The sequence below is a fragment of the Cherax quadricarinatus genome, chromosome 5 (assembly GCF_038502225.1).
Source record: "Cherax quadricarinatus isolate ZL_2023a chromosome 5, ASM3850222v1, whole genome shotgun sequence".
In the NCBI taxonomy this organism is placed as follows: Eukaryota; Metazoa; Arthropoda; class Malacostraca; order Decapoda; family Parastacidae; genus Cherax; species Cherax quadricarinatus.
In genome coordinates, this window is record NC_091296.1 from 906,013 (window position 1) to 924,923 (window position 18,911).

Genomic DNA, 18,911 nt, shown 5'->3' on the forward strand with positions numbered 1-18,911 from the left:
TAGGTTCTGCATATTGTGATATCACCTGTTTACTGTGATATTTTTGTAATTATTATTATTATTATTATTATTATTATTATTATTATTATTATTATTATTATTATTATTATTATTACTACTACTACTACTACTACTATTACTATTAAGATGGATGGTATTCTATAACTAAAAATTTACGTACCAGAAAAATGTGGTTATAATTGTTATTATTGAACATTTTTATATGTTCAATAATAACACAAATGGAGACAGTCACGAGATTAACTTCTCTGTATATTTCAACCCTCTTCTGGGAGGAGGATCCTCTTTCAAGGTGATTCAAATGTACATATCAATCTGTTGTTTACTACACTTTAGTTGTTTATAGTGTTTATGCTGAGAGATATGCTGCCAGGGAGTCATGCTAATATTGACCAAAATTGGCCTTTCTCAGGATGGCCTATCCCTTACACGGGATTTAGGTTATACCTTTGAAGAGTTTCGAGAGTTTATCTACTCTCTGAGCCCGGCCATGGACCAGGCTTATCTGGTGCTTGCCTGGTGAACCAGGCTGTTGCTGCTGGAGGCCCGCTGCCCCACATATACATTACAGCCTGGATGATCTGGCACCTGGTGAAGATACTTGTCCAGTTTCCTTCTGAAGGCTTCTACACTTGTTCCAGCCGTGTTTCTGATATCTTTGTCAAACTGGAGATCAGTGAGGTTAGGTCAGGTTTGTCAGGACACAGGACAAATGTTTCCTGACGCCGGTATTAGTCATATGAAGACTCGCAGCTGGAGATTCTGGTCATCTGACCGAGGCCTTCCGCTGGCTTACCCCTCCACACCTTTAAAAAACATGTTTATAATTATAACCACTTATGTTAACCTTTACACAGGAGAAATGTAATTTATATGAAGCTATCTCGACCCTCCCAGAAATGTATACACGAGAGCAACTTCCCACTTCATCTGACCTATTTCAATGTTCCTTCCAATACCGGAACTCACCCAAGAATAACAGTTACATTTCCCCATCCCTGACAGAAATACAATTTGCTGTTGGATGTATTATTTTTGTTAATTCCCTTACTTACCTTGTTGTCGCAGTCATGCCACACAACAAGCAATGTAAATTGAACTTTCACTCTGTATATTACTGATGTGTATATTTTTCATGATGTGTGCACAGATGGTAACAGTGCATGTACGGTGTAGGGACATGTATCTCAATGTGTATTTATGGATGTATATGTATATATGTATGTGTGTGTGTGTGTGTGTGTGTGTGTGTGTGTGTGTGTGTGTGTGTGTGTGTGTGTGTGTGTGTGTGTGTGTGTGTGTTTGTGTGTGTGTGTGTGTGTACTCACCTAATTGTGGTTGCAGGGGTCGAGACTCAGCTCCTGGCCCCGCCTCTTCACTGATCGCTACTGGATCCTCTCTCTCTCTCTGCTTCCTGAGCTTTGTCATACCTCTTCTTAAAACTATGTATGGTTCCTGCCTCCACTACTTCACTTGCTAGGCTATTCCACTTGCTGACAACTCTATGACTGAAGAAATACTTCCTAACGTCCCTGTGACTCGTCTGAGTCTTCAGCTTCCAGTTGTGACCCCTTGTCCCTGTGTCCCCTCTCTGGAACATCCTATCTCTGTCCACCTTGTCTGTTCCCCGCAGTATCTTGTATGTCGTTATCATGTCTCCCCTGACCCTTCTGTCCTCCAATGTCGTCAGTCCGATTTCCCTTAACCTTTCCTCGTACGACATTCCCTTGAGCTCTGGGACTAGCCTTGTTGCAAACATTTGTACTTTCTCTAACTTCTTGACGTGCTTGACCAGGTGTGGGTTCCAGACTGGTGCTGCATACTCCAGTATGGGCCTAACATACACAGTGTACAGTGTCTTGAACGATTCCTTATTAAGGTATCGGAACGCTATTCTCAGGTTTGCCAGGCGCCCGTATGCTGCAGCGGTTATTTGGTTGATGTGTGCCTCCGGTGATGTGCTCGGTGTTATGGTCACCCCAAGGTCTTTCTCCCTGAGTGAGGTCTGTAGTCTTTGTCCACCTAGCCTATACTCTGTCTGCGGTCTTCTTTGCCCCTCCCCAATCTTCATGACTTTGCATTTGGCTGGATTGAATTCGAGAAGCCAGTTACTGGACCACATGTCCAGCCTCTCCAGGTCTCTTTGCAGTCCTGCCTCATCCTCGTCCGATTTAATTCTTCTCATCAACTTCACGTCATCTGCGAACAGGGACACTTCAGAGTCTATTCCTTCCATCATGTCGTTCACATATATCAAGAATAGCACTGGTCCTAGAACTGACCCCTGTGGGACCCCGCTCGTAACAGGCGCCCACTGTGATACCTCTTCACGTACCATGACTCGTTGCTGCCTCCCTGTCAGGTATTCCCTTATCCATTGCAGTGCCCTTCCTTTAACGTGTGCCTGATCCTCCAGCTTCTGCACTAATCTCTTGTGGGGAACTGTGTCAAAGGCCTTCCTGCAGTCTAGGAAAAGGCAATCTACCCAACCCTCTCTCTCGTGTCTTACTTCTGTTACCTTGTCATAAAACTCCAGGAGGTTTGTGATACAAGATTTGCCTTCCATGAACCCATGCTGGTTTTCATTTATAATCTTGTTCCTTTCCAGGTGTTTGACCACTCTCCTCCTGATAATCTTCTCCATGACTTTGCACACGATACATGTCAGAGACACAGGTCTGTAGTTTAGTGCCTCGTTTCTGTTTCCTTTCTTAAATATGGGGACTACATTAGCTGTCTTCCATTTCTCAGGTAGTTGCCCAGTTTCAAGGGATGTGTTGAAGATTGTGGTTAGAGGCACACACAGCATCTCTGCTCCTTCTCTAAGGACCCATGGGGAGATGTCCGGTCCCATCGCCTTTGAGGTGTCAAGGTCACTTAAGAGCTTCTTCACCTCCTCCTCAGTTGTTCGTATGTCATCCAACACTTGTTGGTATATTCCCTCTTGATGTTCCCTTCTGTTCTGTCTTCCCACAGCCCTTCCTGTCTCTACTGTAAAAACTTCCTTAAATCTCCTGTTCACCTCCTCACATACCTCCTGATCATTTCTTGTGAGTTCTCCACCTTCTGTGTGTGTGTGTGTGTGTGTGTGTGTGTGTGTGTGTGTGTGTGTGTGTGTGTGTGTGTGTGTGTGTGTGTGTGTGTGTGTGTATGTGTGTGTGTGTGTGTGTGTGTGTATAATTAGAGTTTATGTTAATCTTAATAGGCCCATATTGAGGATTATTCTTGATTGGTGGTTAACAGACGACATACAACCTTAGTGACCCCTCGCAAAGTCGACAAACTGTAAACATTATACATCACACACACACACACACACACACACACACACACACACATGTTAGGAAGTATTTCTTCAGTTATAGAGTCGTCAGGAAGTGGAATAGCCTAGCAAGTGATGTAGTGGAGGCAGGAACCATACATAGCTTTAAGACGAGGTATGACAAAGCTCAGGAAGCAGAGAGAGAGAGAGAGAGAGGACCTATTAGCGATCAGTGAAGAGGCGGGGCCAGGAGCCGAGTCTCGACCCCTGTAACCACAATTAGGTGAGCACACACACACACACACCGTCTAAGACGAACCATGTTACCAGTTGTCAATAAATATTATTGCGCACCCTTGTAATATTGACCCAACTTGCAATACACATCATGTTAAATTGCCCTTCACATCCCACTGTAGCGGAAATGATACCGGGGTTCCTAATTTTTGACCTAATTAACTTTTAGTAGGCCCTAATTAGCGAGGCTCATCACTACTACACTCGCCGACGCTACTGATTCCAGAAGTGAGGCTGACACATGGGGGCTGTTTCCCCTGTGTCTTTGGTGATACTGTCTCACCTGTTGGCTGTAGCCCTCATCCTAGCCTCAGGGAAATACGTTTATCCTTCATCCTAGCCTCGGGGAAATGTGTATCCTTCATCCTAGCCTCAGGAAAACACGTTTATCATTCATCCTAGCCTCAGGAAACACTTGCATCCTTCATCCTAGCTTCAGAGAAACACTAGTATCCTTCATTCAAGCCTCAGGGAAACTTGCATCCTTCATCCTAACTTCAGAGACACACTAGTATCCTTCATTCAAGCCTCAGGGAAACACTTGTATCCTCTATCTTAGCCTCAGGAAACACTTGTATCCTTCATCCTAGTCTTAGGAAACACTTTTATCCTTCATCCTAGCCTCAGGGAAACACCCGTTATCCTTCATCCTAGCCTTAGGGAAACACGTGTATCCTTTATCCTAGACTCAGGGAAACACGCATCCTTCATCCTAGCCTCAGGGAAAAACCTGTATCCTTCATCCTAGCCTTAGGGAAACACCTGTATCCTTCATCCTAGTCTCAGGAAAAACCTGTATCCTTCATCCTAGCCTTAGAAAAGCACCTGTATCCTTCGTCCTAGTCTCAGGGAAAACCTGTATCCTTCATCCTAGCCTTAGGGAAACACCTGTATCCTTCATCCTAGTCTCAGGGAAAACCTGTATCCTTCATCCTAGCCTTAGGGAAACACCTGTATCCTTCGTCCTAGTCTCAGGGAAAACCTGTATCCTTCATCCTAGCCTTAGGGAAACACCTGTATCCTTCGTCCTAGTCTCAGGGAAAACCTGTATCCTTCATCCTAGCCTCAGGGAAACACCTGTATCCTTCATCCTAGTCTCAGGTAAACACCTGTATCCTTCATCCTAGCCTCAGGGAAACACCTGTATCCTTTATCCTAGTCTCAGGGAAAACCTGTATCCTTCATCCTAGCCTTAGTGAAACACCTGTATCCTTCATCCTAGACTCAGAGAAACACCTGTATCCTTCATCCTAGTCTCGGGGAAACACGTGTATCTTTCATCCTAGCTTCAGGGGATACACGTGTATCCTTCATCCTAGCCTCAGGGAACACACCTGCATCCATCCTATATCCTAGCATATTTCTCTCCCCCTCTCTTTCTCTCCTCTCTCTCTCTCTCTCTCTCTCTCTCCCGCGAGTCCACCCACGCAGGCTATATAACCCCCTCGTCTCTCTCACTTCCCAGCGACCCACTGTAGAGACAACATTCGCGTTCTCTCGCTCTCTCCTCCTCCAGTCAACAGGAGGCAAATAGGAGGGAGAGAGGAAAGAAACAACAGCATTCCCTACGTCAGATAGAGACATACCTACTTCTGCTGCGTAAGGAAGAGATATACCTATTTTCTCTACGTCAGTCATACTTCCCCTACGTAGGAAAAAGAAAACTCCGCTCCAAGAAGTGGTTTATAACTCTTAAGTGGTTCTTAAGGTAGTGGTATTTCCAGAAATATAAAAACAAGATTTTGAAGTGGTACTTATAAAATTTTGGTCGAAGGAACAAAAAAGAATATACTGGCAAGTTCTGGAATCTTTATTCCAGTAGTTGAGAAATATTTTTACCCAAAGTAAATCAGGCAAAGAATTTTTTTTTATGAGACTTAAGGATCGTTACAGTGGCCCCCAAAACTTGGAAGAAATAGCCATAAAGGCCAGGTTAAAAAAAAAAAACCCACTGAGGTGAAAGAATTTTGAGAATCTTCAGAACAAGGAAAAATAAATATGTGCACTGAAGAAGGGAGGAGTACAAGTCTTGCATGGTAATGGAAGAGTAAGACCTGCCTAGCCTAGAAGAGCAGGACTGACCTACCCTAGCAACAAGAGTAAGACCTGCCTAGCCTAAAAGAGCAGGACTGGCCTACCCTAGCAACAAGAGACCTGCCTAGCCTAAAAGAGCAGGACTGGCCTACCCTAGCAACAAGAGACCTGCCTAGCCTAAAAGAGCAGGACTGGCCTACCCTAGCAACAAGAGACCTGCCTAGCCTAGCAATAGAAAAGTGGGACCTGCCCAGCATATTAATTTGTCCATGCTAAGTACACTGGACCAATGCTGATAACTATATTGCCATCCAGCTGTTGCAGATAAACACTTGAACAGATATATTCATACAAAAGCTATAGATAACCACTCGAAAAAGATATATTTAGGCAGCAAATGCAAATAATTGCTTGAAAAATACATTTCCAGGCATCAACTGTAGAAAAAATCTCTCTTCAGGATCTGATTATCCAATCAATTTTTACCAAACAACTTCAGGGTAAAAAAAAAAAACTTTTCCCTGAGAGCCACTGATGAATTAACGAGTTCTCGACTGCATGAAAAATGAATAAGTCTTCCCTGCATTAGCGTCTCAGACCCACTGAGGAAAAATATAAACTCACAGACGAAAAATATTGACTTCCTTGAAATAATATATAAATCCATTCGAGAAAATAAAAGACTCGCTTTAGAGAACACTGTACAATAGTCTTCTAGAACGTCAAGAGACGAAATCTTCAGTGAGATCGTACATTCGTGTGAAGCGGTAAAGCCGTGTGGGTTATTTAGCGCCAGGAGTGCTACAGACTTGAGCCTCTGGTTCGCTAACTGGGAGAAAATAGGTGCTACTCCGGCAGCTTCTGAAAGCTACAAAACCTGAAGCGAGGGAATCAGGAGCCTGTTTCTTAGCTAGAACAACTAGATTCTTCAGCCAGGAGCTGACTCCTCGGCTAGGAGACAACGACTCAGCTAGGACCCAGGATCAGCTGAGAGCAGCAGCCATGAAGGAGAACAAGCTGGTGGTGCTAGGAGCTGGGGGAGTGGGGAAAACGTCCCTGGTGTTGCAGTTCCTACAAGGATTCTTCTCTCCCACCTACAAACCTACAGTAGAGGACTGTTACAGTCACACCTTACAGCTGCCCAGTGAGTACAGTGTGTGTTTATGTATTTGTATGTCGAATCACCTATATGTGGTTGCAGGGGTTGATATACAGCTCCTGGCCTCGCCTCTTCGCTGCTCGCTACTAAATCCACTCTCCCCCTGCTCCATGAGCTCTATCGTACCTCTTCTTTAAGCTATGTATGGATTCTGCTTCCACTACATCACTCTCCAGACTGTTCCACTTCCTGACTAGTCTATGATAGAAGAAATTCTTTGTGTGCCGTAGGCTATTATTATCATCAATATTGAAGCGCTGAACCCGCAGGAGGGACATACTGCGTCTGGGATATGGCGGATATTCAGGTTTGATCCAAGGAAGGGGAGAGGTAGCTCTAATTCCTTGGATCAAGAACCCAGTGTTCTCTCTGAACCTCTTCAAGGGAAGGTGCCCCTATGCTGGTGAAGGGCTTTTGATCAAAGGAATTGAAGCTATTTGCTGTTCCTCGAATCAAACCCGACTAACTCCCATTCCCCAGGAGTTGCATGACTCCCTACGGGTTTAGAGCTTCCCACGAATTGTGTTTAATTTTGCTCATTCGTTCAAATGTCAACGTTGTTAAATAATACAATATCATACATTTTTCTCCCGAAGGATGATATACAAATTTTGTATATATGCACATACTTTTAGGTATGTTTATCAGTTGAAGATTGAGACACTTATGCAGCATATGGGAATCTTTATTTAGGAATAAAGTTTCCCATATGCTGCATAAGTGTCTCAATCTTCAACTTGTCGGTTTTTCAAACCATTCATCACACATGTTTATCAGTGTATATTATATGCGCCGTGAGGGTTGTCTCGTGTATATATATATATATATATATATATATATATATATATATATATATATATATATATATATATATATATATATATATATATATATATATATATATATATATATATATACATACAGATGTGTCTGTATACACCGAGAGGTGTATACACAGAGAGGTCTGTGTTTCAGTGTATTTTCGATAGGTGTATGTCTCTCAGTTTATTTAAACATCGATAGGTGTATGTCTCTCAGTGTATATACATCGATAGGTGTATGTCTCTCAGTGTATATACATCGAGAGGTGTATGTCTTTCAGCGTATATACATCGAGAGGTGTAAAGCTCTCAGTGTATATACATCGAGAGGTGTATGTCTCAGTGTATATACATCGAGAGGTATGTCTCAGTGTATATACATCGAGAGGAGTATGTCTCTCAGTGTATATACATCGAGAGGTGTATGTCTTTCAGCGTATATACATCGAGAGTTGTAAAGCTCTCAGTGTATATACATCGAGAGGTGTATGTCTCAGTGTATATACATCGAGAGGTATGTCTCAGTGTATATACATCGAGAGGAGTATGTCTCTCAGTGTATATACATCGAGAGGTGTATGTCTTTCAGCGTATATACATCGAGAGGTGTAAAGCTCTCAGTGTATATACATCGAGAGATGTATGTCTCAGTGTATATACATCGAGAGGTATGTCTCAGTGTATATACATCGAGAGGAGTATGTCTCTCAGTGTATATACATCGAGAGGTGTATGTCTCAGTGTATATACATCGAGAGGTATGTCTCAGTGTATATACATCGAGAGGTATGTCTCAGTGTATATACATCGAGAGGAGTATGTCTCTCAGTGTATATACATCGAGAGGTGTATGTCTCAGTGTATATACATCGAGAGGTATGTCTCAGTGTATATACATCGAGAGGAGTATGTCTCTCAGTGTATATACATCGAGAGGTGTATGTCTCAGTGTATATACATCGAGAGGTATGTCTCAGTGTATATACATCGAGAGGAGTATGTCTCTCAGTGTATATACATCGAGAGGTGTATGTCTCAGTGTATATACATCGAGAGGTTTATGTCTCTCAGTGTATATACATCGAGAGGTGTATGTCTCTCAGTGTATATACATCGATAGGTGTATGTCTCTCAGTGTATATACATCGAGAGGTGTATGTCTCTCAGTGTATATACATCGAGAGGTGTAAAACTCTCAGTGTATATACATCGAGAGGTGTAAAGCTCTCAGTATATATACATCGAGAGGTGTAAAACTCTCAGTGTATATACATCGAGAGGTGTAAAACTCTGTGTATATACATCGAGAGGTGTAAAGCTCTCAGTGTATATACATCGAGAGGTGTAAAGCTTTCAGTGTATATACATCGAGGTGTAAAGCTCTGTGTATATATATCGAGAGGTGTAAAGCTCTCAGTATATATACATCGAGAGGTGTAAAGCTCTCAGTGTATATACATCGAGAGGTGTATGTCTCTCAGTGTATATACATCGAGAGGTGTAAAGCTCTGTGTATATACAATGAGAGTTTAACCCCCTATTTTAGGCATTAAAATATACCTGGTGGTGTACAGGTGACATGCAGCCGTAATGACCCTCGTGTAGTAGACAGACTTTAAACCCCATTAACCAACCACGTTGTAAATAACATTAAAAAGGCTTCTGTCTGAACACAATCCCAAAAGGTCTATTGATTTTCTGTTAATAAGAATGAAATGACTCACGATTGCAAAAAAAAAAAAAAAGTACCACGGGCGGGGTTTGAACCCGCGATCAGTCACTAGGCTACAAGAGTATCTTAGCGAGTTATGTTGTTACGTGTAGATAAATAGTCCCTGGAATGACACTAGAAGGAACAGGAGGAGGAGGATAGAGAAGAATAAGAGAGGTGGGGAGGGGTAGGAAGGTTATGCAGATAAAGAAGAATAAGACGGTATTAGAGAAAGAGGAGAAAAGGGGGAGAAAACGAAACAAAATATAAAAAATAACAATAATGATAATAATAAAGAAGGAGTGATCAGGAGACGGAAGTAATATTAGTTTCGATAAGCTCGGTTTTAAGGATAAAATTCTCTCTGTTTCTCGTGTAATTACTTAATATCCTGTCACATGTTCAGGCACGTTGAACTGCAACCCCTTATTACCCTTACCACCCCTTCCCTACCTCATGACTCCCCCTTTCCCCTGACCTCATCCCTCCATCTGACCTCCTCCATCCCCTCCCCTTTCTTCAGGTGACTTCCGGCCAGCGAGGTCGCCAGACTGACAGCCGAGGTCATCTCATGTCAAACTCCGCTCAATGTCAGGAACTGTGGGCGGAAGGCAGTGATGGCGGCTGCAACACAGTTTGTGTTTAACGAGTTGAACTCAACGAGTTTGAATTGTGCTCGTCGAGTTGTTCTGAGTTGTATTTACTGAGTTGTACTCTTAATTGCTTGGCGTCGAGATTCAGCTCCTGACTCCATCTGCTTGTCATACTATTTAATAATAATAATTAGTATTATTATAATAATTATTATTATTAACACACCGGACATCTCCCGTCAATGAGGGGTGACTCCGAAAAAGAGGAAGTACTCAGGCCATCACTCATTTAATCACCGCCTCGCCAGAAGTACGCTGACATCATAATTCTAATGACCTTCCGAACTACCAGACGACCACCCCTCCACCTGAATGCAGGCATTGTACTTCCCACCTCCAGGACTCAGTTCGCCTCACCGGTTTCCCCAAATTTCTTTATAAATGTTCGCTTCTCCCCTCTCTTACAACTCGTCAGGTCATAAAAATCGTTTGCTTCCACTCCTATCTACGCATTGACAATCTTGGATGTCCAGGCCCACTAGGGATGGCTTCTAGGAATCCTTCCTCCACCCTCGATTTATCCACTCTCCTAGCTATCCTATTTTGTTCCATCTTCTCTAGATGCCCTAAACCACCTCAACCATTCCTCAGCTTTCCGAATACTTTTAGTAACCCCAAACCTAGTCTTCAAGCTCTGAATTCTCGGTATAATCACATCATACATTGCTCTCAACACACAATAGTATAATAATAAGATATATCCTTTATGGTATAATAATAAGGTATTAAAAGGACCACAATGGAAATAAGCCACTCTGACTTTTTTTTGGGTTATCCCAGGTTCTCTACACATGCTGCTATGATAATCTATGTAACTGTATTTGTGTATACCTGAATAAACTTACGTCTTCACTGCGTCCAACCTTCTCCTCGCTTTAAACTCATGCTTCGCACCCACATAATAAGAGTGTTGGTACTGCTACACTCTGCCCCTTCTTGCCTCCATGGATAAAGGTCTTTGTCTCCACAGATACCTCAGTGCAATACACACTTTTCCTCCTTGTCTATTCAGTGGGTCGCCTTGTTTGTCAGACTTATCTTCCCACAAGTTCACTCTCAAATATTTGAACGCATTTACCTCATACTCACTGCCTCAAGGCTGATATCCAATTCTTCACTGCATTTTGTTTATTCTATTTGCTTTACTGTTTCCTATGTTCACTTTTAATTTCCCACTTTTGCATACCCTCCCAAATTCCTCTACCAATCTTTGCAACTTCTCTCCGTTAAAAAAAAAAAAAAATAATGCCACGGGTGGGGTTAGAACCCGCGATCAGGAAGTCTCAAAACTCCAGACCGTCGCGTTAGTCACTGGGTCATTACGATTTCGTGAGTGAAGTTCTCTTCATTATCTCTCAAAATAACCTTGTCATCGGTAAAATAACAACTCTGACAACTCCCACTTGAATTACGTCCTACGCTATCTTCAGCTGACTAATTTACGTTATACCCTCAAGTTGTGCATTTTCGGCCATAAAGTTTAATTTTTTACCCCCAAATTTGCTAAGTTATACCTTTACAATATTAATTTAAGTTATACCCTTAACCTATACCTTTAAGTTATACCTTTAAGATATGAACTTACGTTATACCCTGAAGTTAGCAGCATCAGCACTAACTGTTCCAGTTCATTAATGCAAATGTGTTCTCCCACACACTCGTATTTATTTTCGGATGAGTCAGAAGAATGTTTATGCAAATAACTATCCAGAGAACTGCTCTTTTCTCAAAAAAATGATGGATTTTTCATGAAAATACAGCGAAAGAATGAGGTGGGAGTTGCATGGGTAATTCACGAGGCTTAAGGTTAATTTACATAGTGCCTTATCTCGTGCTAATACTGATGCTAAATACGGTGCTCCGGATGTCACCCTTTCATCCTGACTCTAAAGGTTTCCTTTAATCTTGCCAGTCAGTGTTCGAAGTGAAAGGGCGGGGTTACCTGCTCTGAAAGGGTTCTGTTGTTGTTGTGTCCTACTCTTTTGACTTCAATGTGAAGAGGAACCTGGACGGTTACATAGTCAGTACCTGATCAGCCGAGCTGTGGTTCGTACGTTGGACTACGTGCAGTTAGCAGTAACAGCCTGGTTGATCAGGACCTGATTTACAGGGAGGCTTGGTAAAGGACTGGGCCGCTGGGGCGTTGACCCCTGGAACACCCTCCGGGTAGTGTGTGCAACCGAGCTAGTGTTATGAATGCCAGCGCCCCTGGAGGAACAGGAGGAAAGGAAAGGTAGAAAGGAAGGGATAGGAGAGTAACTCAGGCAAGGGAGAGGAAGAGACGTTAGGGTCACACGATAAACAAATCCTTTTTTTCCCCAATTTCTCCCTTTCAACCTCCTCTACCTCTATTTCCCTCCCAGTTATACCTGTTATTCCTTGCTGTGTATCCCCTGTAATATACTTAAAAATATAAAACCATGAAAAATTGAATGTTACACGCCATAAATAGACATCAATTGGTACGCAAATTTACTCGTCAGTTCAAAATTAATTCTCAGTGGAACTTCAGTCTTTTATATCAATAAAATTCTTTATCTCTAATGTCGTAATTATAAGTGATCTCATCTGACTTTTATACAATAAACTTGACAGACTGGTAAGAAAGAATTCATTCGTATTATTAACTGGGAAGATTACATTTAGATTATAAACCCTCGGAAGTTTTAATATTATTACTTTTAAATTAGATACATGTGCAACTCTTGGGTATCTTTACTGAGGAAACGTTTCGCCACACAGTGGCTTCATCAGTCCATACAAAGGATAAACTTGAAGAACAGGAGGAGAATGAGGTAATCAGTCCCTCAACCTTGAGTCGATGTGGTCAGTCCATCAATCTTGAATAGAATACGGCATATGAGCGGAGAAGGAGCTTATAAACCGTAGGCAGGAGAGGTGCAGCAGTCGTAGGTGGTGTCACATTTGTTCAATGTGGAAGTAGGTCGTGCCCAAGGTCGTGCCCAAGGGTTAGGCAAGCAAAGAATTCCCAAATATTAAGATCCCAAGAAGTTGCAGTGTCCGACAGGATTGTAGATGAATGGTTCAGAGAACCGACATGTTGTTACGGGATTGATTACCTCATTCTCATCCTGTTCTTCAAGTTTATCCTATGTATGGACTGATGAAGCCACTGTGTGGCGAAACGTTTCCTCAGTAAAGATACCCAAGAGTTGCACATGTGTCTAATTTAACAACATGTCGGTTCTCTGAACCATCCATCTACAAAATTATTACTACTATTATAATCATTACTATAATCAAAACCAAGCGCTAAACCCGCGGAGGTTTAATCATTCAAGAAAAAACCTAGTGACCAAGAAGCGACCCACAAAAAGTAGGCTAACCTACAGGTACATATTTACTGCTAGGTAGGCTAACCTACAGGTACATATTTACTGCTAGGTAGGCTAACCTACAGGTACATATTTACTGCAAGAGAAACAGGGGCAGCAGGTACTGGTAGACGTGCCCGGGATTGAACTCATTCCTTTCCCTTGTGAGACGAACACGCCACTGGGTTAAACTTCAGCTAAAATAAATTATAACACGTTAATTATTGGTAATGACGTTATGGCTGTTCAATTTCATTTGTATTATTGCTGAACATTATTCAGCGTATTGTATTACTTGGAGTTTATTGACTGTTTCTGTAAGTGGTCAGTAATCATTTAGTTGCTTCTGAAGATGTATGAAAAACTAGACGAAAAATATACAACATGCTATTTCAAAGAATCTGTCTACTCAAAGTGGCTGGTCAGCCAGGCTGTGGTGGTTACTTAGGCCTGCAAGCTGCTAGCACCAACAGCCCGGTTGATCAGGTATGCTACAAAACGCAGGGTTTGTCAAATAAGAGAAATGTAATTTTTTTTTAAAAGTAAACACGTATTAAACAGCCTGGACATCACTAAGTATTGATAATAAAGAATACAGACTAAATTTACAGTGACCTTGTAGAGGTCATGCAGGAATGATATTAATTGTCATGCAGAGGGACAAGTGCAGTGGAATACTAGAAAAATAATTCTAAGCCGAGTGCTAGATCAATGGAATTAATTAATGGAGGAAGTATTAACTGCCTCGACCATTAGTAATTATATTTAATATATATATATATATATATATATATATATATATATATATATATATATATATATATATATATATATATATATATATATATATATATATATATATATATAGATAGGTAGTAGGTTGGTAAACAGCAACCACCCAGGGAGGTACTACCGTCCTGCCAAGTGAGTGTAAAACGAAAGCCTGTAATTGTTTTACATGATGGTAGGATTGCTGGTGTCCATTTTTTGTCTTATAAACATGCAAGGTTTCAGGTACATCTTGCTACTTCTACTTACACTTAGGTCACACTACACATACATGTACAAGCATGTATATATACACACACCCCTCTGGGTTTTCTTCTATTTTCTTACTAGTTCTTGTTCTTGTTTATTTCCTCTTATCTCCATGGGGAAGTGGGACAGAATTCTTCCTCCGTAAGCCATGCGTGTTGTAAGAGGCGACTAAAATGCCAGGAGCAAGGGGCTAGTAACCCCTTCTCCTGTATAAATTACTAAATTTAAAAAGAGAAACTTTTGTTTTTCTTTTTGGGCCACCCTGCCTTGGTGGGATATGGCCGGTTTGTTGAATATATATATATATATATATATATATATATATATATATATATATATATATATATATATATATACATATATATATATATATATATATATATATATATATATATATATATATATATATATATATATATATATATATATATATATATATATATATATATATATATATATGTCGTGCCGAATAGGCAGAACTTGCGATCTTGGCTTAAATTTGTGTATGCAATAATTTCGCCAAAATCATTCTGAACCTAACGAAAAAAAATATATTTCACTGTGCTTGTTTAGTATTAAACTATTGTAAAGAAATCTAAAATATATTTAGCTGGGATAGGCTAAAATAAATTGTTCTTGTTATAATAAGGTTAGGTAAGTTTTCTAAGATTCTTTTGGTGCAAAATTAAAAAATTTTACATTAACAATAATGAAAAAAATATATCTTTAAACATATAAGAGAAAATTTTAGAAAGGACTTAATTTTAAATGAGTTCTTACTAATTGACCAGTTTTACATATTCGGCACGACATATATATATATTTAAAATAGATATTGAAGACACGAGCATCACTCCTGTGGCTGTAAATGGTAATTATATCAAATTTAGCTAGGCTAGGTTCCTGAGTTACCTTTGTTGCGATTAATTACCTTTGTTGGAGTGAATTACCTTTGTTGCGATGAATTACCTTTGTTGGAATCTCATATTAATTTTGTAAATGTTTTCATCCAACACGAGGCAACAAATATAGAAAATGTACTTTTTTTTTAATTTTTGTCTGGCCGCTTTGTGACATACCTGTGACTGCTTTCAAGAGTTACTGTACCGTGGCAGCCGCGCCTGGGGTTAGGTCAGGTTTGTCAGGAAACAGGACAAGTGTTTCCTGACGCGGGTCATAGTCATGTTGACCTACAGCTGGAGCTTTTGGTCATCTGACCGAGGCCTTCCACTGGCTTACCCCTCCACCCTATTAAAAATTATGGTTATAACCATTTATAACCATTAGGAATTAGCCAGGCCTGAGGCTACACTATATCTCTTCACCGCCTGATCAACCAGACTGTCAAGGGCCTGCAGGTCTACACAGCCATAACAATATGGCATTTGCTTAAAATAAAACAACTAAAAAACACCATATAATCATATAAATTATATTGCAGGAAGGGGGGATGTGTATACGTTGTATGAAGCTGCCTCGATACACTTCATCACTAGTTATTCCTGCTGACACCCCAGCCTGGGGTAACTATAAAATAAAGTGGATAACTATAGCAATGTATTTCTGGGTGGTTAGGTTTAAAGGCTATCCGACTACACGGGGATCAATAAGGCTGTATTTCACCTGCACACCACCAGTCACAGATACTTTAAATCTTAAAGTGAGAGATTAAAGCAAACACACACACACACACACATATATATATATATATATATATATATATATATATATATATATATATATATATATATATATATATATATATATATATACATATATATATATGCAATAAGATCACAGTAAACAAGTGATATAAGAATATGCAAAACAACTATTGTGAAAGAACAGTGCAATTCCAAGCGCTTTCGTGACCTCTCACATTATCCTTGATAATATATATATATATATATATATATATATATATATATATATATATATATATATATATATATATATATATATATATATATATATATATATATATCAATGACAACACTGCGGCTAGCCTGAGGATCGAACCCTTGTTGTTTTAGCCAGCTTCATGGCGAGCAAAACTTCACGACGCTCTAAACCACTGGACCATACACTCCTACAAACAACTTGAGCCTAGCGAACTAGGCTTACTTCAAGTTGCGAGAACATACGATGGTATGGTTACCTCAGAGCTAATTTCATTCTACTCCCGTTTGGTGCACTAGCCTCCACAAGCAGTATATATATTACTGTAACCACGACCAAGTGGTACTGCTTGTGGAAGCTAGTACACCAAATAGGGAGTAGAATGAAATTAGCTCTGAGCCAACTATACCATCGTGTGTCCTCGCAACTAGAAGCAAGCCTAGTTCGCTAGGCTCAAGTTGTTTGTAGGGTTGTATGAGCCAGTAGTTTTAGAGTGTTGTGAATTTTCGCTAGCCATGAGGTGGGCTAAAACAACACGGGTTCCATCTTCCGGCTAGCCACAGTGTTGTTATTGATTAAATACCACTTGTTCGTGGTATATATATATATATATATATATATATATATATATATATATATATATATATATATATATATATATATATATATATATATATATATATATATACCAGAGAGAGAAAGATATTATTTTACATTAACTCTAGCATAACTAATTTGAGTTAAAAATTAATAAAATCCTTACAAGCAAATTTATATAAAAAAAAAAACAGGACCAAAATCGTCAAAAAAATAAGACAATTTTTTTAAATATGAGAGAGAGAGAGAGGAGAGAGAGAGAGAGAGAGAGAGAGAGAGAGAGAGAGAGAGAGAGAGAGAGAGAGAGAGAGAGTGGAGGAAGACATCTACAGCGGTCTCACCCTCCACTGACATCTACAGCCGTCTCACCCTCCACTAACACAGTTCCAGCGGCAGAATCTGAGGACAAATCTGCAAAACACAGGAGGTGCAACAAGTCCTAGTCCACCCTCCCAGGCACCTAGGCTGTGCTCTCGCTGTCACCGGAAGGGGCACACTGCCAACAACTGCCTGCGAGATACCTGGTGTAATTACTGCTACAAGAAAGGACATAAGGAGGACCAGTGTCGGAAGAAAAAGGAACTTGACAGACAGGGCCACCTGTTTAGAGACCTGTTCTCAGAACAAACCAGCAGGATCTCTGAATTGATGAACACTCTCACACGTCACCCACTTAGCTACTCCAATCCCAGCCCAGCAGGTGGGATTGTGCCTTATACAAGACCACAGACCTACATCCCTGCAGCTGCCTCAGTACCATACCTCTCTCAAGGGCAGGCACCTTACATTCCCTACACACCCACCACCTCAAGCTGACCACATCATCATGAGGAGCCAGTCTATCAGCATCCTGTCGGCCAACATTAGAGGTTTCATTACTAATGTTGGAGAGCTCACACATAGTTTTGTGAACACTCGACGTCCCGACATGATAGCTGTTGTTGAAACACTTTTGGATGACAGGACTCCAGAAAATTTTGCAAGAATTGCTGGCTACACCTCATGGATGAGAAGAGACAGGCAAGGGCAAGGAGGAGGTGTTGCTGTGTGCTTCTCTAAAAGTGTTCATGCCCAGCACATTGATGTTGCCACCCCTACACATCTTGAAATGATGTTCTTCAAGCTCTGTATAAACACTAGTACCTCTGTACTAGCATGTGCAATGTACAGACCTCAGTGGCAACATGCAGACCCTATCAACTTCCTAATGGAAAATATTGACTCCCTTCTGCTACAACACAACTGTCAACATATTATAATTGTTGGTGACCTCAACCAGCACCTTATACAGAGGGACTTTGATGACCTTCTTGCAGTGTTTGACATGAGAAACTTTGTTGATTTCCCTACTCATATCTCTGGCTCCTCCCTTGACCCAGTAGTGAGTGATCTGGCCGAAGGCATAGTCACTTGTCAACCCCTCGGCTACGTTGGATCGTCTGACCACAAGGCTGTTTTTACGACACTTAAGATCCCAACAGAACGAGGTAAGGAGTCCACACGCACAACCTGGCTATGGGAAAGAGGCAATTGGCCAGCCCTTTGCTCTGAGCTCGACACCACCGACTGGAATGCTCTTCTCCAAAGGGATGTTGACAACCAAGTGAAAGCCTTCACTGGACACATCCTTAATCTACAACAAGAACACATTCCTCACCGGCAATATGTGACGAAGCCTACAGATCAGCCTTGGTTTGGCTTTCGTTGTAGAGAGGCTGCTACTGCTAAGTACAAAGCATGGCGAAGGTATAAGAGACATCCTACCACCTATAACAGGATCTTGCACACGCAAGCCTGTAGGCATATGGGTGATGTTCAAAAGTGGGCCATTGCTAAATGGGAGGTGAACACTAAAAGAAAGTTAGCATCAGGTAGGGTAGGCTCCAAAACCTGGTGGTCCCTGGTCAAGGACAGACAAGGTTATCTGCCTGATGAACTTATTCCACCTCTAAATCGAAAGGATGGGACCACCTCTACTAGTAGTCAAGAGAAGGCGGACCTCTTTGCTGAACACTTTGCTACCAAAATGCAAGTTCCTGATCCAGCAAGGGACCCTCCTTGGCTAGCTGCAAGAACTGTGTCAA

At 41.0% G+C, this 18,911-nt stretch overlaps 1 protein-coding gene across 1 annotated transcript in view; it reads left to right on the top strand.

The window, feature by feature from the left end:
* Positions 1-5,055: 5,055 nt before the first annotated feature.
* The window catches only part of LOC128684959 (ras-related protein Rap1-like), a 67,025-nt gene continuing 53,169 nt past the window's right edge, over positions 5,056-18,911 (top strand). Inside the window, exon 1 of the mRNA XM_070098803.1 lies at positions 5,056-6,758. Within this exon, the coding sequence (XP_069954904.1) occupies positions 6,617-6,758 (142 nt within the window). The 5' untranslated portion in view covers positions 5,056-6,616. The remainder of the gene's footprint in view (positions 6,759-18,911) is intronic.